The 26,187-nt window shown below is 50.3% G+C and overlaps 2 protein-coding genes across 9 annotated transcripts; one reads left to right on the forward strand and one right to left on the reverse strand.

Annotated features, from left to right (window-relative positions):
• Positions 1-1,930: 1,930 nt before the first annotated feature.
• Positions 1,931-6,309, reverse strand: RPS9 (ribosomal protein S9). The gene is made up of 4 exons (XM_078594956.1): positions 5,202-6,309; positions 4,632-4,754; positions 3,766-3,952; positions 1,931-2,223 (listed from the first exon to the last, which is right to left on the reverse strand). The coding sequence occupies exons 1-4, from the start codon at positions 5,296-5,298 to the stop codon at positions 2,046-2,048; spliced, it is 585 nt and encodes a 194-aa protein (XP_078451082.1). The 5' UTR covers positions 5,299-6,309; the 3' UTR covers positions 1,931-2,045.
• A 340-nt stretch (positions 6,310-6,649) lies between these two features.
• On the forward strand, positions 6,650-19,413 carry METTL22 (methyltransferase 22, Kin17 lysine). Of its 8 annotated transcripts, none has more exons than XM_078594929.1 (13): positions 6,650-6,715; positions 8,737-8,831; positions 9,323-9,378; positions 10,971-11,120; positions 11,369-11,734; positions 12,120-12,160; positions 12,456-12,600; positions 13,390-13,461; positions 14,097-14,162; positions 14,742-14,822; positions 15,525-15,627; positions 16,935-17,103; positions 18,710-19,413. In XM_078594929.1, exons 2-13 carry the CDS (start codon positions 8,815-8,817, stop codon positions 18,758-18,760), a joined length of 1,317 nt encoding a protein of 438 aa, XP_078451055.1. In that variant the 5' UTR covers positions 6,650-6,715; positions 8,737-8,814; the 3' UTR covers positions 18,761-19,413. The 8 variants fall into 8 exon arrangements, with proteins under 8 accessions (XP_078451055.1, XP_078451058.1, XP_078451061.1 ...); XM_078594932.1 differs by having other exon boundaries at positions 9,326-9,378; XM_078594928.1 differs by having other exon boundaries at positions 6,669-6,796.
• The last annotated feature ends 6,774 nt before the right edge of the window (positions 19,414-26,187 follow it).

Here is a 26,187-nt window from a genome sequence, read left to right on the forward strand (position 1 = left end):
GCGTCAAGTTTTAACTGCTATGATTTTCACTCACCCACCCGGTTGTCGTCGTCCTATTACGACTTGTACTACAAGTCCATTTACTTGCTAATTTCTCTAGCCCCACCCGTCCATGCACGCCACAAACCCTCCCCCCTCTCCCCTGTGAACTCCTACAACCAAACTTCTTCCCCCCTTTCCCTCCCGTCCCTATATGAAGCCACAAAAGCAGATAATTTTTCTCACCTGACGACAGACGCTTGTGTTGTGACTGAAACGTCGGGTTTTATTTTATTATTTTTTTCTATCTACGTGACTTTACCGAAAGAAACAGAGTAAGCATATTCATATTAATTAAAAATTGGGCGTGTATGTGTCCATAAATGTGGAGCTTGGCCAGGTGGTGGTCGCAGCACATGCACATCTGTGAAGTTCCCTCCCTGTCCTTCGGCGTTGAGGTTGTCATCTCCGGACTTGCCAGGGCATGGCAGTACCGCAAGTGGATGAATTGCCATCTATATTCCATCTGTACGGGGATTTAATTTTGCCCCCCCCCAGCACCAGTTTTCCTCCCACATGTCTAAACACTCATGGAGTTAAACAAAAATCCCAATATAGGCAATTGTTGGCACTGCTTTTGCGCGTTGTATTTTTTTTTACCCCTGGACTAAACTGCCAGTAGACATGGGTGATACTTTTTTATACAAAATATGTTTTTATTCCACATCCTCCCTCACATCATACATTGTAACATCCTGGCGTTCTGGACGGCATTACCATGGATATCAACGTTTCAAGCACACCACTCATGAGAGCAGGCAGGGGGCGGGGGGATGAAACTTTTGATGCCTATAACAGTAAATTAATTTACAGCAGTCAATGCACTGCTGGATCTTGGCCACCCCACAGTTGGGTCCCCGGGGTAGTTTACTATACGTTACCGTGCTGGTCACTGTAGGTTGGGGAAAGGTGGGGGCCCAGGTATGACCTGCCACTTACGTGAGCCATAGTCGGGAATCGAACTCAGGCCGCTGCGTTCACAACCAAACCATGCGAACCACATTGTCACCACTCCTTTACTTGACCAGGTGATTTCCTGTTGAGGTTGTGGGTAGACAAAGGGAAACCAACTATATTTTTCCCCAATTGTGGCTTAATAACCCTGGAATATATGGTGGCAAGGCCAAGATTTGGATCAAAGAGCCCTGGACCTGCCTTTGGATGTACTTGCATGATCAGTACTGGAGAAACAAACTGCAGGGCAGTTGCCCACCGCACGCGCTGATGAGAATGTATCCACATTAGGTAATTGTCAAGTATATATCGCCCAAGGACCATCAACTACTGGATAAAGCCCTTCCCCACTTCATTGCCAACTCTTAATGGCAATCTCGCTGCTTTTCTTTTGGGTGTTCTTTAACTGCCACTTAAGCACCAGTCTGGTCCATACATAATTTGTGAGCAGTCATCTCATCTCACATCTGTTAAGTTTATAATCGTTCAGTACTGCAGTTCCTCCATTAAGTGACATTGTTTAACGGGTTTTTGGTAAACGTTTCTCCTCCCATAGGACCCTCATGGTTTCGACTGACGTAAAACATTTTCATAAATGGTATGCATGCTGTTATGCACGGGGGTGCCAATTTCGGCCAGAGCGCTCGTAAATGGGCTAATCAGCTAAGCCCATTTGAGGGTTCAGACCTCGATTGGCTTTGTTTTACATATTCTGTTTTGGCAGTGGAAACAGCTCACTTGCACTCATATAATTCCTATATTCGATAGTTATTTCAATTAACAGTAATTTTCGTCAATGAATTAAAACCCTTAACCGAGGGACAACTGTACACTTTCAAGTTTTTCCACATCGTCTGTGTTTCTGATAAACGTCATTGCTTGGTAGTAATGGACATTCCACACTGTCAAATGAAACAAGCACAAAGGAACGCGAGCGTGCAATTTGATAGTTTATTGTCGAAGATTTCACGAGACAACAGGCTGACCCCGCCCCATCCCCTGATCAGTGCATGCCACACCGCCAGGAGAAGTGGCAGGCGGTATCATCTCTTTTAATCCTCCTCCTCCTCATCCGCGCCACCAGAGCCACCCTGGCCCTTCTTCATGTTCTTTCTCTTGACGCGGCCGGGACGGCCGCCACCGTACGGCGAGCGCAGGGAGAAGTCGATGTGCTTCTGCGAGTCCAGGCGCACCATGTACGACGGGATGTTCACAACCTGCTTGCGCACACTGTGGTGGTGGTGGGGCACGGTCAATGGCACAGACAACATGGGGTGAGAAATGCCGATTGTTGTGTAACACCGAAAATTCAAGTGACAGTCGTGTCAAAAAGAATTAAGGGGGGGGGGCAATGTCGCTTTCGTTGAGGATTGCTGCTGGGGTAGAAAGGTAAAAAAACATTTACCCAACATGTTTTAGGCAAATAGCCACAAGTCTGAGCTGCCCAATAGGTGGTGGTAAAACAAAGCAGTTTGCTGACCTAAATTTTAAATCCTTTATATTAAGTTCACTTGCTTGCGCGCTTACGACCGTGCAAATCTTTCGGTCGTTTCTTAACCCACTTCCCATGATCCAATCGAGCTGACATTTTGCACAGACTCGTTGTGCGTGACAATTAATTTTCGTGAATTTTTTTTTCCAAATTTTTACACTGTTTAGTAATTTTTTTTTTATATTTAATTACCAATTGCTTAATGGTGGCAGGCAATCATCTGACCCATAGGTGGCAGCCATCTCAAGCCAGAGGACGAGAGGACTCTAGCCGCCACGCATATAAAGGATTTATAGTGAAAAACTTTGTTTTTACGGGTACATTTTTTTTCTTTTCACTTTATATTCTGGCAGTCAGGGCTTTGGAACAATGAGTCTGAATGGTCGTCTATACTGGATGACTGACCAAAGACATTTTAATAATACGATTATCCTGGACTGATTGTTCAGGGTGAGTTGCATAAACACTTTAAGTTCTTGTTTTCTGTTGCCTTACTTTAAAAATAACAAACTGAAGGGGTTTGCGCAACAGGCAAAATGTTTACGGTGGCTTGTGAAGATAACTTAATAAGGGCTTGCTTGACCAATATATTTCAATACTGTTTAACACATAGGCTTTCGCGACCCATATCATCCATAATAGGTTTTTTGGGTTAGATCGCATAGATATATAAATGTGTCGTTAAAACCCGCCACCATCCGACACAGCCAACTAGTAAGGGCTGTCATGTAAATTGGCATGTTCTGTTTACGTGACAACCCTTACTAGTTGACTGTCGGGTGGTGGGCGGGTTTTAACAACACATTTATATATTTACGCGATCTAACCCAAAAACCTCTATTATGGAGATTTAAATACTTAAAAACTCAGCTCAAAATCAAGGAGCTTTCACATCAGAAATGCAGCCAGACTATCTCGGGCTGATCGACAAGGAGTTTGAATCTTGGTAAGTGAAAGCCATTAAAATGTCCAGTCAAGTGAATCAATACAATACAACAATTTAGTGATGCCACTCATTTAAAATCGTCAATGACAAATAATAATAAAACTTGCACCTAGAGACACACATCCTCACAAGCTAATTGGCTTTGGGGTGCATTTTTCTTTGAGCATGCATTATCAGATTTGGTAACAAATACTCACTCCACGGCGGTGTCATTGCCCTGCCTCCTTGTCAAAGCGGGCCACGAGGCTTCGCGAAAAACGCGCAAGGTATACGACATGCGTCGAATTGACCTTGCCGAACTTGTCATCGTCACAGGTGGGCCCCGTCCCCTCACCGGATGTGGCGCTGGCGAATGAGCACGCGGGCGTGGTGGATCGACTTGGCCAGGCCCAGCTTGAACACCTGCGTCTGCAGCCGGCGCTCGAGGAAATCCTCGATCTTCAGGCCAAGCACGTAATCGAGCTTCATCTTGGACTCGTCCAGCACTCCGATGCGCACGAGGCGACGCAGCAGGGCGTTACCTGCGATTGTCGCGGGTGCAACACAAGGTGGAATTATATTGAGCATAAATGCAGCCATATCTCAAAGATTCTGTACAGAAAGGGTAGGTAGATATTGTATTACGTAGAGGCAGAAGAGGGCAGACCACACACATTAGGATCAACATTTGGCAAGACAGCAGAGTCCAGAAGGTTTAAAAGTTCTGAATCTACCACCAATAAGCGGGTGTCTCGCGTGAATGGTGGGTGATGTGCATATCCGTTAGTGACCCTGTCAGATGGGGAAATCCTACACTTCTATGGCAGAGATCAGTGTCTCCATAGGACACCTATTGCTCAGCACTCGTAATTAACCAAAATATACAACCATGAGTCCAAGAGACCCAGCATGATGTCTTTGGATCAGAGTGCTATAAAATGACTACTTTAGGACTGCTTACTAGGATTAAACTCCGCTCCAAGGAAATGGGGGTGACTAAAGTTGCTCCCATACCACTGCATCTGATGTAAGCAACTTCACCACAAATGGCGTTTTGAACGATAACCAAAGTTATCAAAATACCATTTGTTAGGTCCTCACCAAACATTACACATCCAAATCTTTATTTAAACGGGGGGGGGGGGGGGGGAGCTGGAACTTTGAGGAACCCCCAGTGTAGAAGGGGACGTCGTTTTAGGGTCCACGGGGGAGGCGGCTTACCCTCGAACAGGCGCCTCGGGTCCTTCTCGTCGAGCGTGAGCAGGTCGCGGGCGGCCTTGCGGATCTTGGCCAGCGTGAACTTGACACGCCACACCTCGCGCTTGTTCCTCAGCCCATACTCGCCTGTGCACATACGTAGGCAATGCAATAAGGGGATTAAAGCGCCTCTGAAGTCTAGTACCCACAACCCATCGTGCCCAGTCTTATCAGAATTGAAGAAGCTCAGCAGCGCTGAGCCTGGAGATGGTGCTCGGATCGGTGAGCGCCTCGCAAACACGTTTATCGCCGACCATCGTGTAGAAGTATGCTGTAGTAATTTGCTGACCTGCCCATACTGGACATCTGTGAAAAAGAGCTTCTTAGCTCATCGGATTCCTCCAGTCTAAATAAAGACTATGATGGTCAAATGAAGCCCACAATATGCCTGGCATGGCAAAGCCCTCATCCAGCAGTGGATGAACAAAACCACTGTACATCGACACTGGGAATTGAGGCGAAGAAACGTGAGAAAGTGCGCAAGAGACAAGACGATGCTCGCCAGGTATCACGGCGGCCTTGCCGCTTGCTTACCGATGAGCTTAAGCTCCTGGTCCAAGCGAGACTTCTCGAATGGACGGCGAGGAGTGACGTATGTCTTACTGCACACCCACGACTTGGCCACCGGCATTGTGGCTCAAGTTCTGGAAAAGAACGAAATAAACAGCGCGTCGTTTAAGTCGTGAGATACGTAAACATGCATGTGCAGCACTGTATACGCAATCCAGCGCCCTGGAACGTTGACACATACGCATAACGAAAGCGACCAGAATTTTTTTTACCCATGCTGTTTTTAAAAGACGTTATTACAGCATTACTGCTGTGAAATTGACGGCCCCGGGATTACACATAGTTGAGATTCGCTCAAGGTACGCTACAGCTGTCGCGTTTAGTGGTGCTACTGTTCACTAGGGGTTAGCATCCCCATAAAGCATGGCTTCACAAACAGCAACCACCGTTAGAACACGCGGACGGTCTTAATGCATTGACTGCAGCCGTGTCGAATGATTTCACAACGCCGAGACAAAAATTGCAGCTCGCGATAGAAAACTGTATTAAGTGCCGGTCGAATCAGTTATTCTCCTGTAAGAATCTAAATGCGACTAGAATCAAGTCACGAAGTACACGTGGAAGGGCCTTGAGAATATTGTAATAAAACGCGTCCCCCAAAATAAAGTGTTCTTAAACAGTCTACTCATTAATCTCGATATGTAATGTCTACACACAATTAGTTGGTAATATCCCACTCGGCTCAAAGTTCAGCGAGTAACAAAAAACCCTTACAGCATTATACACAACTTGCCAGTTCCATCCCGCGTTTAAATTACTATTTATATCGCCCGGCAACATTGTATAACGAATTAAAATACCATTCACACAATCTCGAAAGCCACGTGTCCCGCGCAAGGCCTTACGCCTTAGGCCTACCCGCCTCTACACTCTCAAAACAGGCAAACGCCAAAAAACCCTCTAAAACCCGCAAACCAAAACACTCTGGCGACGCTCTTATTCGGCCGGCGGCTTTTGCTCTTACACTAACAAGCGTTCGAACGTGAATTTTGTTTTAAAATTGCGATTATCACGAACTTCTAACGCGAGCCGCAAAAAGCCGCCCGCAGCCTCACCGAGACACCCGGAGAGAAAGGAGTCACTTCCGGCGACGCACCGATTATATCACTCCGCCACCGCCCCACCCCCACCACTCCAAAGGGGCGAGACCGCATCACCGCCTCATCTAACGTTGCCATGGGCAAAGGGGGGCGGGGTGCGGAATCGTCTACGTCCGCCGCCAAGAAATAATCCGATACAACATTCGCAATGCGGTTATTCAGTATGAGACGTATCGTTCTCAAATTGGGGGGGAGGGGAGTGATACTTAATTGACCCATTTATCTATTAGCACATAACGCTGTTTGAAATTGTTCTTGCAGTGGTTATTGTCGGGGGGGCGGGCGGGCGGGGCTTATCTTGAACCCGTTCCGGTTGAAAGGTCACGGAGGAGGAGTAGAGTACAGTGCGGTGCACTGTAAGTGTGGCAGCGTGCGTCTGTGAGTCGTAGGGGGCTTTGATTTCATAGCTGTCAACCCATTCGTGTTTAACCACATCTTCTTGTTCAGGGGATCTGAAAGGTGCATTGAAAAATGATGATACTCCTACTGATGCTCCTGCTGTTGTGGAGTGACCCATGCAGCCAACTATGGCTGCAGGGTTTTGGTATTACATGTTGTTTATGTTGTTTATTGTGAAAATTCCGTCACAGTTCCTTTGATCATTGTTTCGTTGCTTTCATGGCTTTATTTTTGTGATTTCGAAACGTTTTTTGGTTTGGCCATGTTTGTTTGTTGTAGTACGGAGTAAGGCTGATGGCCTTAATATAAGTTGTCTTGTGGTTATTGTTGTTGTTTGACTTGCATCCCACTGGGATTTTTGCACAACGTTGGTGTACGGTGCTTTTTCTGCAATATTTTGCTGTTTTTTCTTGGATTTTCTGTTTGCACATAGTCACTTTAAGATGTTTTCTTGTTCATGTTTTTGTTTTTTGCGGTTGCACCCGATTCAAGAGCCGAATGACTCACAGAGATATACCTAATAAATGCACTTGAACCTCGATTATGGATGATGTTGGTCACGAAAGCCTCCGTGTTAAATTGTACGGGGGAATATGATAATTGGTTTTTTACCCTTTTATCTGGCAACAAAACTGACACCTTTTTTTACGAGGAGTCATGTTTGCATAGACCACGATACCTGCAGTCATAATGCAAACAAAAAACACAACTCTGATAATGATATGCACTGTCCTTGAAGTTGATTGGTCCACACCCGAGACAGCTTTTCTTTTTCGTCTATGCAAACATGACTCCTCGTAAAAAAGGTGTCAGTTTTGTTGCCAGATAAAAGGGTAAAAAACCAATTATATTTTTTTACTGGCAAATGAGGTTCCAATGGTGTACGGGGGAAATTTAGTTTTCAGGTCTGTACAGCGTACAGTCGTTTCAATACGGGCAACGCAGTGTTTGTCTGTTTGTGTGTTTCTCCCTTGTGATGAGGAATTTGTAGGATGAACGTTGAAATGTATAAGGGGCACACGGGGTGACCAATAAGGTCTGAATTGGTCTGTGATCAGGGTTTGACAGGTTTGAGATTTTTGCCAGGAAGGAGAAACACTGCGACTTTTGAAAGCGTCACACGCCCCGTTTATTTAGACCTCTCGTAAGGCGTATTGTGACGAGGTAGACGGGCAACACCACCACCCCCACATCCCTGAAACTTCGGGTTTCGTGTCTTACAGCACTGATTCAAGCAACCCCCGAGCATGACCCCGTGGAAAAAATGATTCGTTTAGCTCACATTTAGCCGTGCACTTTGCCAAGCGTTGCGTGGAGGCAGCTCCGCCGTGCATAACAGGTGCCACAGGCTGCGAGGTGGTGGCCAGTAAGGGAACAGTGCTGCAAGATCCATAGCTGTTACTGTACAGTACCTCCATGCTCCCGTGTCTATGCGCCCTTTCGTATCGCAAATCGTGTCAACCCACACGGTTTTTACCCCGTATTCTGGTGCAGGGAATTTTGAGTTTTCAGGTCCGTACGGCGTACAGCCGTTTCAATAACGGGCAACGCAATGTTTGTCTATTTGTGTTTCTTCTGATGGGGACTTTGTAGGATGAACTTTGAGGTTCATAAGAGGCTCACAAGGTCTGAATTGGTCTGTAATAAGGAAGGCACTGATAAAGGGTTGACAGGTTTGTCGTATGGCCGATGTAGATGCAGAACAACGACTACACGCTCACATTCAGGTGGTCAAGCTCAGATACCCGGTTCAGCAGCAGTGGTATCTCCTTCGTATTTGTAGTGTGTTGTCCCCACCCCTCCCCCCACTCCCGCATCTCCGATTAGCACAGTTGGTCACGTAGGGTGCGAAAGGAGTTCAACACACAGTACGTTTTCTTTTAAGCACCGTGAATTATACCAACGCAGAGCATCTGCTGTGTTCCTGTGAACGTTGCATGCTTCGTGGGTTTGCTGGCTTCTGGCTGGTGGAACTGAGTTCCGTGTCGCATTTTGCACAGGGGGATGAGTGAGGAATCCCGGTGGCATGGATGGCGTCGTGAAGCAGCGGTGAAGTACGGTGCTTGAGGACTGAACACATGAACGCACCTCGTGGGTCAGTGACCATTTAACAACCTCCAACGCCGCTAGTTTCATCTCACTGCCAGCGCTCGTTAACAAGCGATATTGGAAACCAGTCACTTTCGTGGTACAGAACGAAACGAGTCTTGAATCGAACAGGGAGCACAATTTGTAATGTTGAATTACTTCGGGATGAATTGTTACGATACTTTTTTGTACTTAATTTAAAGTGTCACTCTTAAAGCCAGGGCCTTGTTGCTGAGAGTTTTTATCATCGACAATTATAAATTTTGTTTAATATATACCACTTAAAGTTAGCAATATAATACCGTGTGGAAGTAGCCAGAAAAACAGTAATAAAATATTGACAATCATAAGTGAAGGAAAGCTCAGATGTCTAGATTGCAACACCTTTAAGGGATGTTTAAGCATGGCATGCAGATGTTTGCGCATTTTAAATGCTCGTGTGATGGCAATGCTGCATGTTTGTGAAACGTTTTCTCCTACTTTATGATGTTATTACAGCAGAGCCTTGAATTTGGAGAAACTTAACAACGATGAAGAAGTTTCACAATCCAAGGGTAATCGTCTACCTTGAACCAAACCCAAGAAATGTTCTTCATTTCTTTTACTTTCTTGGCTTTTTTTTAATTTTCAACTTCCTTTTCTTCCCCAACAAACATCCGTAGCTCTCTCCATTGTGACTCCACTAAGCTGCTCTTCTGCTCATTTTTTATGTTCTTTGTTTTCATAAATGTGATTCTGATGTTACTCTGTCACCATATCTTGCCCTGTGCCATGCATTTACTTTTTTTATTTGATGTTCTTTGTATCAATGTATCCCGGCTACAGCCACATCACACAGAGGTTCAGCAACCCACATTTGTCGAATGATGTCTCTTTGTCCCACTTCCTCTGATTCCTCGATGCATATACTAACAACCTTAGATATCCGAAGAAAAAGCTTTAGCAAATGCAATAAAAAATATACTTAAACAAAATGAGAGTAATCGATGATGTGTTGGCAATAAACTTTAGTCACTTTTACCAAGTTTTAATCACCTGAACAATATTAAATCATTGCAGAAGTTGCACACCTTGACAAAGCTGCTCAAACACTTGGCTTTGGTGATTTGCTGCACTGTTGGTGATTGAGATATTTCGCCAAAAATCTGTCAAGAAGCTGCATTCGCAGATACATTCATCAGATCCTATTGTGATATACCACAGGCAATTCTAGCCTTCAATCGTCCGTCACCTCTAGCTGATTTCTCTACATTACTGAGCCCACAAGCATCTATTGAGCTTAAATTGGCTTGAAAAGTATGGGTCACCTTCAAATGCCAGTAGGTGTTTGGTTCGTTTGTGGAATTCTGCTCCGCTGTGGTCATCAATTGACACATTGCAAAACATTACGGCAGGGGGCGCTGTAACTTTTTGAACGACCGTCTCCATACACTGCGGACTACATTTTAATTTTACCATTTCTATTACAACGTGACTGACCACTCTTTCCATCGGTCCGTTAATTAGATTTGCAAAAGCTGCCATACCTTTCCAAAATGTACAGTCCTTTTGTCAATCCTCCGTTGGATGAGGCCCCACCCCCCTCCACCATACCTGTGCAGGTCGTGGGGGATTCTTTTGCCAACTGCACCACGCTGGTCAGTGCGGGTTGGTAAATGTAGGGACCATAGATCTGGCAATATAGTACAGTACAATAATGTATTTCGCTGAATTGCCCTCCTTTGTGCACCACATTTCTTTAGAACTGCTTTTTGTGTTTAGTTGTCCTTCCCCACAGTTCCGATTATCACGGTTTGCTACGTACTGTGTGAAAGAAGTTCAACATGCATACACCCAGCTTTGCATCCTACAGGACTTTTTTATACTAGCTGGTCTCCAATCCGAGCACAATCCAGACTCAAACCTGCTTAATCTCCTAGATCTGAGGAGATCGAGCACATTCCGTATGAATTGACCATAAACTATACCCCTTCATCATTACAAATGGACAGATATAATAGCAAAAACTTTGGAGTTTTTTATACATTAGAACAGAATGCTTGTAAAACACATTGTAAATGTTTATTCCAAGCATCGGCGTGCGAGTGTTGAGTGACCTCGGCGCATGTGTCTGCGTTGCCCCTAACTCGGCTCCTGTCCCTATCAGATGAGGACGCCTCGCAAGCTTCGACTGACTCCGCCGCCACCACCATGGACACTATCGTCTTCCGCAGTGACCTGGTTCTCTCAGACATCCACCTGTTCATGCCCAGCAGTAGGAGACTCATGGTGCGGCTGAACGCCGTCGGACAGCCTGGTCAGTGTGGCAGCAGTGGCGGTGGTGGTTGTGATGGTGGCGTTGGGATTTTGAGGTGGTGGAGGAGGAGGCTATGGTATGTGTGTTGCTATTAGTGTCGCACACAGCATCGTACAACTTGTGTGACAGAGTACCGATCCAGTAATATTTAACCGTCGCTCGTTCCCGCATTTGGAAACGAAATGTTGCAGTATTCACTCACATAGCGCGCGTTCGCGCATTCACACATTGAATAATTCGCTTGGCAGTTTATGTGTCCAAGTACAAGATTCTGTGGGACACTGCCCATGAAGATGGCTGCTTCCCACCACCGACATCAAGCATCTGCTCAGACGACAGTGCCACCATTCCCTCCAAAGCGTGTGAAGAGTGGCGAAGCGAGACGCCCAGTGGTACCAGCGACGCCAGTGGCCTTCTGGACGAGGACGGAGACCTACTGGTTGCCCGGAAGCCCCGTGACTCGGCCAGCATTGTTGGCGAAAGGGCTAGCAGTACCAACGAGCGGCCGCTGAGTCACCCTGTGCTGTTGAGCCAGGCGGAACGCTGGACAGACGAGGAGGCGGATGAGGAGGATGATGAGGAGGGGCAGACTGCCAGTGATACGCTGCTAATAGGTATGGACCCAAAGATCGTTAGACGTCACAGCCATAGCAAGTGTTACCGTTATTGGCAGCATCCTTAGCTTAATGTAAAATTTGAGAATCACCCATGCCTGAAATGTATTATACACTGTCACAACTGATTGTGAATGATACAATAATAGACAAGGGTCTTTCCCATACTAAAATTAAATGAAAATATATCTTCCAAGAATTCGGGACCAATTTTCATAATGTCTCCTTAAATCCTGCTGGAAAACATTGGTTCATAAGGCCCATTGAGTTATACATGGTGAACCAGACCCTCGGATGTTTATTGTTTTATTTAGCATGGCTCAGTTAAAGTACACTTTAATCACTGTTTTCATTGCTCTTGATATGTTTTCATTCTGCTACACAGAACACACGATGGGAACATGTCTGGATGATGTTGGAAAGCAGGTACATACTTCTCACGAAAATTATCCTGCGAACTTTATCTGCTCCCCCATTTTTAGCCACCGGGACATAAATACCACATTGTGTCTCAAACTAACTTTTAAAGTTAACTTTGTCTTCAACGGTAAACACAATTACAAAGACACGATGACAAAGAGGGTAACAATGGTGATTCCTCCATTCTCAGTAATTATTCTGATTTATGACTAAGATTCTGAGTTGGACAATAATGTGCGAGTCGCTCTTGTTCCCCCCCACCCCCTGTCCCCTCACCACCTGCCCGGCCTTTGCCCTGCAGGTATGGCGCGGCGCCTTCCTGCTCGGCGATTATCTCCTCCAGCACCGGCGTGAGTTCTGCGGGGTTACGGCACTCGAGTTGGGCGCGGGCACCGGCACCACCAGCATTGTGGCCGCCACATTCGCCCGCACCGTCTACTGCACAGGTCCGGGTTTCCCTGCCGCGCCGCATCGCACCGCACGGCCACGCTGGAACCCGCATGGCCTCTGACCGTCCGTAAGATGACGGATCGTCCAGGGGAGTGCTGATGGCCATGATGAATGAACCACGGTTATTGGTCGTTTAAAGGTGCACTGATACACACGTGCGAGAATCTGTTCCTTCCAAATGACCTGCGCACTTAATGCTATTGTCATGTTAAGGGTGATCGGATTTACAAATCTGCACGAACAAAACGGAGAAAGTTACAAAAAATACAAACGAGTTGTTACTTGGCTGACAATTACGGTCTTGTGATTTGTGTTTAGAGAGTCTGCATGTGCTCCATATGGCCCATATGCACACTGTGGTCAATGAGGTGATGCCTGCATAATGTAGTACAGCAAGTAGGTTATAATAGTTTATCTTCGTCAAATTAGTTCAGAGTGTTTACACTTGTGTGTGTATATATACGAGTGGATTTTCACTCGGCACATTAAATATACTCAGCAGGGAATTGGCCAAATAACCCAATGTATGCCTCCTAAAAAGTAGCTTGAAATCTCTGTAAAACTTTCCCGGATAAAGATTTAAAATTTTACTGTGTATATATATAAAATGCAATATAAAATGTAAATTACAATTGTGCATGAGTACATTCGCCCCAACATCAGCATTTATATTTAACTAACTATAATTGTGTGCATATGTGCAGCACACGAATAGACTTTCTTGCCAAATGTGCCTGTCAATCTCTGAGCGCATACGTTTACAATCAATCTCCGTGTTCATCTAGATGTTGGTGATGATCTCTTGGACAATTGCCAACGGAATGTAAATGCAAACAAGCATTTGTACATGCGCCCTGGTAAGCACATTCAATGTGTGTGTGTATGTATGTATGGGGAGTGGTAGTGTAGCAGTTAGTGCACTGTGCTACGAACTTGGCTACCCGAATTCGAATCCTGCTCACGGCCACCAACACCAGTGAGGATTATCTGAATCGGTCCTGGGCCTTCCCTAGGTCGACTCAGCCTCAAATGCATTTCTGGTGCAGAGTGTAAACATCGCCACTCAGGAGACAAAGGTGACCGGGAATGGTGCTGGCCACCCACCCCCTTGTGTGCCGTGTGGGCCTTCATAAGTTCTCTCTAACAGCACTTGCCCTAAAACTATTAAGACTTTACGGGGAATCTTTGTGTGCTTACACACACATATATACACACGTGTTTACATATGTATATATATACACACAAAGACAAAGTATATATATTCACACACCTAGTTTAATACGTAGGCTTTCGCGACCAATATTATCCATAAGAGGGTTTTTTTGGGTGAGATCACGTAAATATAAATGTGTCGTTAAACCCGCCACCACCCGACCACCTGTTAAGTGTGTGTATATATACAACTAACCTGGCACATTTATTGTGCAGCATTGGGAGCTTTGTTTTGTGTGTCTCTGTGTGTTTGTGTGTTCATCCTTATTTAAAATCATAGATGGAGAGGAGGGAGGAGAGGTGAAAGTTAGGACACTGGACTGGCTCAAAAATGACTTTTGTACAGGTAAGTGAAGTTTCATATATATTTTTTTAATTATTTAAACAGCCGTTTAAAAATAGTCCGTTGTCAAATGAAGTAAAAAAAATATTATTTCCCTTGCAAAGGCATAATAAGGCAATTCAGTAATGGCACTTGCAGTTTTGTAGACACACTTCATCAGTTTATCACCGCACTCAAACAAGAGCTGGCCTGTGCGCTGTCTGTTGGTCGTCTGGATCCATAATTGGCATTTTCACATTTCTATGGTGAAGGCAGTTCTCAATCGGACTTCAAACGTTGTCGAGCTTCCAAAACAGAGTGCTTTAACCTCACCAGGTCATGTTCATTTAATCAACCTTGGATGAATTGCGATGGCGATAAAGATGATGAAGCTGATTCGACTCTTGCTGGGATTTGAACTTGGGTTTGGAGCCCTTATACTCCACCAACTAATATACATCCAGACATTGAAAAAACATTACAACAACACAACATAGCAAAAGGTACGATTTTGAGAACAAAATGAAAACCTGGAATTCTCAACGTGGCTTGTCTCAAGCGCCATGTACATCTGAAGCTCTGCGCACATCTGTCATCTTGCAGACTCTGAGTGCCGATTTTCCTGGACAGAGGAAGAGGTAGCACATCTGCACGACAACGCCACCGTGCTTCTCGCGGCCGACGGTAAATACATTTTTATCATCGGGCCACTTTGTAGAATAAAAATTCACGGCGATTACAGCGCCGGCACATTAGGGGAGCCGCAGTTCTATTAAAAAAACCTCGGCATTGCGTTCATCACTTGCCTCTCATTTAGCCAAGCAAGTCAAAAGTCAGGAATATTCCTGTTCAAACGAGTGTTGGGGAGTTATCACTCACTGGTGGTCCTTGAACTAGTGGTGGAAACTCCACAATATTGTAGTGGAGGATGGTTTATCCATTGTTTTCCTTCTACAAATTGGTGATCATTTTATTGACACTGAAGGAATGATTAACCGATTGGACCCACAAATAGGATATAAACTCGCCATCTTCCAATGGAGAGTGGAGCACTTTGACCGTAATGCCACCTCCGAGCAGTGGTCTTCCAAGTTCCGCCGCGCTTTCACCGGCACGCATTACCGCAGGCATCTTCGAGAGATGGTGCGATCTTCAGTAGATGAAGCCATGCCCGCAGCAGTGCGCGACGACAAAAGCTTGAGAGAAGAAATGCTTAACACGCGGTCTAACCTGGAAGACCACACTTGGATTACAAGTGGCTGTGAAAACTTACTTACCATAATGCCACTTCCTCAGACATGTTATATCAGGATACTTGTACAAATACACTGCACAGTATATGTATTTTCATCCGTTGATTAATTGCATGGTTGTGCCTGTGTGTAGTTTGCTATGACGATGAGCTCACTGATGGGCTGTTTCGAACTGTCTTCCGCATCATGAACAACCTTCGCAGCACCAGCTCCCTCTACATCGCCATAGAGAAACGGTAATGACAATTTTGATTTAAAGCTTTTGTGACTGCAGGGATTCATATTCTTGGTTCTTTTGAAAAAAGTGGCAGAAAAAAAAAACGCCACTTTTTTCAAATTTTCTTGCTGTGGATTTCACACCTGATGGTGATTGCTTGTGTTGCAGTCAAAACGTCGTAAGAATTTTTATTGTTTTATATTTATATGATTTTAGTATTTCCCTTCTACGCGACTTTACCGAAAGAACCAAGAATATGGTAATGACAATCTTACCATTTTTTATTTTTCTCCCACCCAGCAGAAGCTATGTTAAAATTTTGTTGAGGTTACACTGTGGGCACTGCAATAAAAAAAAATCCATTGTTGTACTGTACTGCTATGCTACCTACCTTCAAGTACTATACCAAAATATTATTTTCAGCATAAAATGTCAACACGAAGTAACATTATTTTGTTTGACATCTTTCACATTATAGTTAAAAATTTGTAAACTACTTCCGTTGGAATGAAACATATAATCGTCGTCAATAACACTGCCGTATACATGAAAATATATAACAGAAATATACAGCGATTTGTCAGTTAATCCACTGCTGTGTCAGTTATGGTTGTTGTTTAACCGTACTTCACTTTGCTGGTCAGTGTGGGTTGGTGAAGGAGAGGGTGTCCAGGACTGGTTCAGATATTAATCGCCACTGCTATTAGCCTTGGCCAGGAATCGAACTCAGGTTGCCGGGTTAATAGCACAGTACACTATCCACTGAGCCACTGCACCACCCCCAAATAAAATAGATAGTATCGTAAAATATATCACAGCCTGCTATATTTATGATCTGCTATAAAGCAGCGTTAATGATGATGGTCGTGTGGTGTTTTCAGTCGATGCTTGTACTTGATTGCCAAAAGAGTTCTTAAAGTTATATTGGAATTGTCAAGTAAGAGGCAACTGTTAATATGTATGTATCTTGAAATTATGTTGCACCATACGTAGCCAACCGTGCTAATCGAAGGTGCGGGGGAAGGACAACAAACTAAACACAAAAAGCAGTTCTTAAGAAATTAGTTTTCAATCTAGCTTAAAAGTGCATAGCTCCAGTGGCTTCCTAATACTGGAAAGAAGAGCATTCCAGACGGCCACAGCGCACGATGCGGTGACTGTCTTTGTCTGATGTTTAGCCAAAAGCCGCTGCTGCGAGGATGATTAAGAGTTTGCGTGATGGCTCATGCTCCTTGTTATCACACTCCAAATGACAAACACATGGACACTAAAGTAATGGGAGTTTATTGTGGACCTGACGTCAAGAATCGTTTTCACGCCACACAGTTACAATTTCACATTGCGTGCGCTGGCTGTGACCTGCGACGCGTACGACCACTTCCGCACGTGCCTCGCCGGGCTTGCCGGCATGGAGGGCGAGCGCAGGGTGTTCACCGTGGAGTCGGTGTCTACGGACTTCGCGCAGTCCATCCTGTACGACCGCGTGGAGCAGCTGGTGAGGGCGCATCCTTTGGCAATTCATACACCACGGAGGGTGTGGCTTCTCCATGTGCCCACAGTGGCACAAGGCATAAGCGTACTAAGGAGAAGCTGAGGCACTCATGTAGTCCAAGGGGCGCTGGATATGTGAAAAAAATATGGGTGCATCAAATATCAACTAAAATGAAAATACTTTCAGAAAAAGCTAATTTACATCAACATCCAATTAATCTCTATCTTGTCTACATCTCTTTTGTCTCATCTCACTGCACTTTTTGCCAACAATTCTCTTATCTCACTACATCCACTGTATATCAGTTCCACTTATACGGCAACCTCAGTGAACATTTCTAAATTATGCTAAGACATCTGGTGTCAATTTGAAGAGTGATTATCTGTAATCCTATAATACATGTCCTCTTTACGGAAAAAATATATTTGTCACGCATGAAACCGAATGCACCATCACCATGTCATCGCAGGTGGAAAAGTTTGAGTACGTCTGTCACCGCGGTATATTATAATTTATCCCTTATTAAGATAGGTGGAAAATAATTCCTATCTGAATCCCATTCCTAATTGTTTGATACACCTATATTCAAGTGAAAAGCCACGTCTTGATTCCATTATTGATTGTCCACATCTTTTAAATTGTCTGAAATGTATGGCCAACATCTTGGAATTTCCCAGCGTTCGTTTCCAACCATTATGAATGCAGAGATTCAAGCAAGCCACGTTGGCAGATGGTGTGTTGTTGGTAATCGTTTTCTGCAAGGTCTACCTGGTCAAATGGAATTGTATGATTAACTAAAAATAACACAACTTTACGGATGCTTTTGTGTTTATAGTTACGCGTATAATTTGATTAAACTCTTAAAATGTAAATAAACATAAAAAATCTGTCACTTTCACACAACTTGTGAATTATCCAAACAATCCCAAAGCAGGATTTGGGTCTCAGTGATGCTTTCCTGAATAATTAAAGTTCTCTTTAAAATGTACTGCTTTCATTATTTTTATTTTGTTAATTAGGACATATGCTTTGATTTAACAAACATTTTCCTTACTATAATTCCCACATGCCCCTAAGCCTCCTACATTTTTGCTAGCTTAGGTCTTACTATTTATGGCTGCAGAGTTTGGTAGTACATGTTGTTTACGTCGTTTATTGTGAAAATTCGGTCACAGTTCCTATAACCACAGTTTCATTGCTTTTATGGCTTTATTTAGGTGATTTTCGATGTTTTTTGGTTTGGCCATGTTTGTTGTAGTACAGAGTTAGACTGATGGCCTTAATCTAAGTTGTCTTGTGGTTGTTGTTGTTTGACTTACATCTCACTGGGATTTTTGCACATTTTTGTATACGGTGCTTTTTCTGCAAAATTTTACTGTCTTTTCTTGGATTTTCTGCTTGCACTCAGTCACATATTCACTTTACGATGTTTTTGTTCATGTTTTTTGTTTGTTGCGGTTGCACCCGATTCAAGAGCCGAATGGCTCACAGGGCTATACCTAATAAATGAACATGAACTTGAACTTACTAAGCACGCATATTGTCTCAATGTGCCCTCACCCGTCCTATCGAACACCAGTAATGTTTTATCTTTGTGCTGTTTCTACAGGAGCTTTGGAAGGTCACAGCCACTGATCTTTCCCAGTCTTCTCAGCACTGACGGGCAGAGAGCAGAATTCATCTTCAAAAATACCTCTCGCCTTACGTACATGTGCACACATCCGGAAGACTGAAAGCCTTGTGTTGTGATAATATCTGATTTTACTCGAAGTTAACAAACACAGGCATCTACAGATACTCAACATAGACAGGGATGTGAGGAATAAACATACATCCAAAAATTAAGTCCAGTATATATTGGAAATGTGAAACTTCTATCACTAGCTCAGGCCTGCCAAAGGAGATTGGCACTACCCACAGCTTATTTGAGTATGGGAACACTTTGACTTCTTTAGAGAAAGATACATGTCTTCAGCCTATGTGGACGTTAACCTTTGCATTTATTTTATTCGTTTTGCTGTGATTTTAGAAAGTAAAGAAATGGGGGAAAACTGGATCATTAATAATGTTGACAATGTGTGGTGTGTTTAAGAAATTCGTATTTAAACTTTTTAAATGAGGTTTTATTTTGGAAGCATGAATATTTTAAGATTTTGTTTTTGGAATCTTCCAGTTGAGTGTTTGCATCTTTTTTTTCCAAATCATATCATGGAGGATTTATGCACGACTGAATATACCTATCGTATGCTTCAACAAGTTTTGTACAATGAAAAGCATTTATGCAAGACATTGTTATAAATATTAAAAGATAAATTGGCTGATTGAGTGATATGTTACGCGACATTAAAAAATGGGAAATGTAACGGTCCATTTCTGTCAACCAAAAATGTATACTCGCGAATTCTCACAATATTCATCTTCTTGGTTCTTTCGGTAAAGTCACGAAGAAGGGAGATAATAAAATAATAAAAATAAAACAATACAAATAATACAATAAAATATTGTTTTATTTTTATTATTTTATTATCTCCCTTCTATGTGACTTTACAGAAAAAACCAAGAAGATGAATCCCTGCAGTCACGAAAGCTTTAAATCGAAAAATATCATTCATGTATATTGAATCGTGAAGGCTGTGATTTTGCAATAATACAGCTTAATGGCTCTTCGTAATGCCTAACATTTGTTTAGAGTTTGTTTAACATTTACTATCATATCTCCTAACATGCGAGTGAGTGCGTTGATTGGGGCCCACGACTAACAGCGCTCGCCACCGACGTTTTTGCCGTGAGTTCGTTTGCTTACGACCCACGGCTCACATCAGCGCCCGCCACCGACGTTTGCCGTGAAAAGAGTTCGTTTGCCTGCGACGCACGGCTAACAATCATCGGCGCTCTCTCCGCCGATGAAATTCGCCGTGGCCCGCAAACCCACCTGGCACCCGACGACCCACGCCACCACGTGCGCCACCACCACATGCGCCGCCACGTGCGCCACCACCACGTGCGCCACCACCACGTGCGCCACCACCACGTGCGCCACCACCACGTGCGCCACCACCACGTGCGCCACCACCACGTGCGCCACCACCACCACGTGCGTCACCACCACCACGTGCGCCACCACCACGTGCGCCACCACCACGTGCGCCACCACCACGTGCGCCACCACCACGTGCGCCACCACCACCACCACGTGCGCCACCACCACGTGCGCCACCACCACGTGCGCCACCACCACCACGTGCGCCACCACCACGTGCGTCACCACCACCACCACGTCCGCCACCACCACGTGCGCCACCACCACCACCACGTCCCCCACCACCACCACCATGTGCGCCACCACCACCATGTGCGCCACCACCACGTGCGCCACCACCACCACGTGCGCCACCACCACCACGTGCGCCACCACCACGTGCGCCACCACCACCACCACCACGTGCGCCACCACCACCACGTGCGCCACCACCACCACGTGCGCCACCACCACCACGTGCGCCACCACCACCACCACGTGCGCCACCACCACCACGTACGCCACCACCACGTGCGCCACCACCACGTGCGCCACCACCACGTGCGCCACCACCACCACCACGTGCGCCACCACCACTACCACCACGTGCGCCACCACCACTACCACCACGTGCGCCACCACCACCACCACGTGCGCCACCACCACCACGTGCGCCACCACCACCACGTGCGCCACCACCACCACCATGTGCGCCACCACCACGTGCGCCACCACCACGTGCGCCACCACCACGTGCGCCACCACCACCACATGCGCCACCACTACCACGTGCGCCACCACCACCACCACGTGCGCCACCACCACCACCAAGTGCGCCACCACCACCACCACCACGTGCGCCACCACCACCACGTGCGCCACCACCACCACGTGCGCCACCACCACCACGTGCGCCACCACCACCACGTGCGCCACCACCACCACGTGCGCCACCACCACCACCACGTGCGCCACCACCACCACCACGTGCGCCACCACCACCACCACCACGTGCGCCACCACCACCACCACGTGCGCCACCACCACGTGCGCCACCACCACGTGCGCCACCACCACGTCCGCCACCACCACCACCACGTGCGCCACCACCACCACGTGCGCCACCACCACCACGTGCGCCACCACCACCACGTGCGCCACCACCACCACGTGCGCCACCACCACCACCACGTGCGCCACCACGTGCGCCACGTGCGCCACCACGTGCGCCACCACCACCACCACGTGCGCCACCACCACCACCACGTGCGCCACCACCACCACGTGCGCCACCACCACCACCACGTGCGCCACCACCACGTGCGCCACCACCACCACCACCACGTGCGCCACCACCACCACGTGCGCCACCACCACCACGTGTGCCACCACCACGGGCGCCACCGCCACCACCACGTGCGCCACCACGTGCGCCACCACCACGTGCGCCACCACCACGTGCGCCACCACCACGTGCGCCACCACCACCACGTGCGCCACCACCACCACCACGTGCGCCACCACCACCACGTGCGCCACCACCACCACCACGTGCGCCACCACCACGTGCGCCACCACCACCACCACGTGCGCCACCACCACCACCACCACATGCGCCACCACCACCACGTGCGCCACCACCACCACCACCACGTGCGCCACCACCACCACCACGTGCGCCACCACCACCACCACCATGTGCGCCACCACCACCACCACGTGCGCCACCACCACCACGTGCGCCACCACCACCACCACGTGCGCCACCACCACCGCGTGCGCCACCACCACCACCACGTGCGCCACCACCACCACCACCACGTGCGCCACCACCACCACCACGTGCGCCACCACCACCACCACCACGTGCGCCACCACGTGCGCCACCACCACCACCACGTGCGCCACCACCACGTGCGCCACCACCACCACCAGGTGCGCCACCACCACTACCACCACGTGCGCCACCACCACCACCACCACGTGCGCCACCACCACCACCACCACATGCGCCACCACCACCACGTGCGCCACCACCACCACCACGTGCGCCACCACCACCACCACCATGTGCGCCACCACCACCACGTGCGCCACCACCACCACCACCACCACCACGTGCGCCACCACCACCACGTGCGCCACCACCACCACCACCACGTGCGCCACCACCACGACCACGTGCGCCACCACCACCACCACCAGGTGCGCCACCACCACGTGCGCCACCACCACGTGCGCCACCACCACCACCACGTGCGCCACCACCACCACGTGCGCCACCACCACCACGTGCGCCACCACCACCACGTGCGCCACCACCACCACCACGTGCGCCACCACGTGCGCCACGTGCGCCACCACGTGCGCCACCACCACCACGTGCGCCACCACCACCACCACGTGCGCCACCACCACGTGCGCCACCACCACCACCACGTGCGCCACCACCACCACCACCACGTGCGCCACCACCACCACCACCACGTGCGCCACCACCACCACGTGCGCCACCACCACCACCACCACGTGCGCCACCACCACCACCACCACGTGCGCCACCACCACCACGTGCGCCACCACCACCACCACGTGCACCACCACCACCACGTGCGCCACCACCACGTGCGCCACCGCCACCACCACGTGCGCCACCACCACCACCACGTGCGCCACCACCACCACCACCACGTGCGCCACCACCACGTGCGCCACCACCACCACCACGTGCGCCACCACCACTACCACCACGTGCGCCACCACCACTGCCACTACGTGCGCCACCACCACCACCACGTGCGCCACCACCACCACGTGCGCCACCACCACCACGTGCGCCACCACCACCACCATGTGCGCCACCACCACGTGCGCCACCACCACGTGCGCCACCACCACGTGCGCCACCACCACCACATGCGCCACCACCACCACTACCACGTGCGCCACCACCACCACCACGTGCGCCACCACCACCACTACCACGTGCGCCACCACCACCACCACGTGCGCCACCACCACCACCACGTGCGCCACCACCACCACGTGCGTCACCACCACCACGTGCACCACCACCACGTGCGCCACCACCACCACGTGCGCCACCACCACCACCACGTGCGCCACCACCACCACCACGTGCGCCACCACCACCACGTGCGCCACCGCCACCACCACGTGCGCCACCACCACGTGCGCCACCACCACGTGCGCCACCACCACCACCACGTGCGCCACCACCACCACGTGCGCCACCACCACCACGTGCGCCACCACCACCACGTGCGCCACCACCACCACGTGCGCCACCACGTGCGCCACGTGCGCCACCACGTGCGCCACCACCACCACGTGCGCCACCACCACCACCACGTGCGCCACCACCACCACGTGCGCCACCACCACCACCACGTGCGCCACCACCACCACCACGTGCGCCACCACCACCACCACGTGCGCCACCACCACCACCACCACGTGCGCCACCACCACCACGTGTGCCACCACCACGTGCGCCACCGCCACCACCACGTGCGCCACCACGTGCGCCACCACCACGTGCGCCACCACCACGTGCGCCACCACCACATGCGCCACCACCACCACGTGCGCCACCACCACCACGTGCGCCACCACCACCACCACGTGCGCCACCACCACCACCACGTGCGCCACCACCACCACGTGCGCCACCACCACCACCACCACGTGCGCCACCACCACCACCACCACATGCGCCACCACCACCACGTGCGCCACCACCACCACGTGCGCCACCACCACCACCACCATGTGCGCCACCACCACCACCACGTGCGCCACCACCACCACCACGTGCGCCACCACCACCACCACGTGCGCCACCACCACCACCAAGTGCGCCACCACCACCACGTGCGCCACCACCACCACCACCACGTGCGCCACCACCACGTGCGCCACCACCACCACCACGTGCGCCACCACCACCACGTGCGCCACCACCACGTGCGCCACCACCACCACCACGTGCGCCACCACCACCATGTGCGCCACCACCACCACCACGTGCGCCACCACCACCACGTGCGCCACCACCACCACCATGTGCGCCACCACCACGTGCGCCACCACGTGCGCAACCACCACCACGTGCGCCACCACCACCACGTGCGCCACCACCACCACGTGCGCCACCACCACCACCACGTGCGCCACCATGTGCGCCACCACCACCACGTGCGCCACCACCACGTGCGCCACCACCACCACCACGTGCGCCACCACCACCACGTGCGCCACCACCACCACCACGTGCGCCACCACCACCACCACGTGCGCCACCACCACCACCACGTGCGCCACCACCACCACCACGTGCGCCACCACCACCACCACGTGCGCCACCACCACCACCACCACGTGCGCCACCACGTGCGCCACCACCACCACGTGCGCCACCACCACCACCACGTGCGCCACCACCACCACCACGTGCGCCACCACCACCACCACGTGCGCCACCACCACCACCACGTGCGCCACCACCACCACGTGCGCCACCACCACCACCACGTGCGCCACCACCACCACCACGTGCGCCACCACCACCACCACGTGCGCCACCACCACCACCACCACGTGCGCCACCACCACCACCACCACGTGCGCCACCACCACCACCACGTGCGCCACCACCACCACCACGTGCGCCACCACCACCACCACGTGCGCCACCACCACCACCACCACGTGCGCCACCACCACGTGCGCCACCACCACGTGCGCCACCACCACCACCACATGCGCCACCACCACCACCACGTGCGCCACCACCACCACGTGCGCCACCACCACCACGTGTGCCACCACCACCACGTGCGCCACCACGTGCGCCACGTGCGCCACCACGTGCGCCACCACCACCACCACGTGCGCCACCACCACCACCACGTGCGCCACCACCACCACCACGTGCGCCACCACCACCACCACGTGCGCCACCACCACCACCACGTGCGCCACCACCACGTGCGCCACCACCACCACCACCACGTGCACCACCACCACCACGTGCGCCACCACCACCACCACGTGCACCACCACGACCACCACCACGTGCGCCACCACCACGTGCGCCACCGCCACCACCACGTGCGCCACCACCACGTGCGCCACCACCACGTGCGCCACCACCACGTGCGCCACCACCACGTGCGCCACCACCACCACGTGCGCCACCACCACCACCACCACCACCACCACGTGCGCCACCACCACGTGCGCCACCACCACCACCACGTGCGCCACCACCACCACCACGTGCGCCACCACCACCACGTGCGCCACCACCACCACCACGTGCGCCACCACCACCACCACCACCACATGCGCCACCACCACCACGTGCGCCACCACCACCACCACCACGTGCGCCACCACCACCACCACCATGTGCGCCACCACCACCACCACGTGCGCCACCACCACCACCACGTGCGCCACCACCACCACCACCACCACCAAGTGCGCCACCACCACCACGTGCGCCACCACCACCACCACGTGCGCCACCACCACCACCACGTGCGCCAGCACCACCACGTGCGCCACCACCACCACCACGTGCGCCACCACCACCACGTGCGCCACCACCACCACCAAGTGCGCCACCACCACCACGTGCGCCACCACCACCACGTGCGCCACCACCACCACGTGCGCCACCACCACCACCACGTGCGCCACCACCACCACCACGTGCGCCACCACCACCATGTGCGCCACCACCACCACGTGCGCCACCACCACGTGCGCCACCACCACCACCATGTGCGCCACCACCACGTGCGCCACCACGTGCGCCACCACCACCACGTGCGCCACCACCACCACGTGCGCCACCACCACCACCACGTGCGCCACCACCACCACGTGCGCCACCACCACCACCACCACCACGTGCGCCACCACGTGCGCCACCACCACCACCACGTGCGCCACCACCACCACCACGTGCGCCACCACCACCACCACGTGCGCCACCACCACCACCACGTGCGCCACCACCACCACGTGCGCCACCACCA

The sequence above is a fragment of the Lampetra planeri genome, chromosome 5 (genome assembly GCF_965212315.1).
Source record: "Lampetra planeri chromosome 5, kcLamPlan1.2.h2, whole genome shotgun sequence".
Taxonomy (NCBI): domain Eukaryota; kingdom Metazoa; phylum Chordata; class Hyperoartia; order Petromyzontiformes; family Petromyzontidae; genus Lampetra; species Lampetra planeri.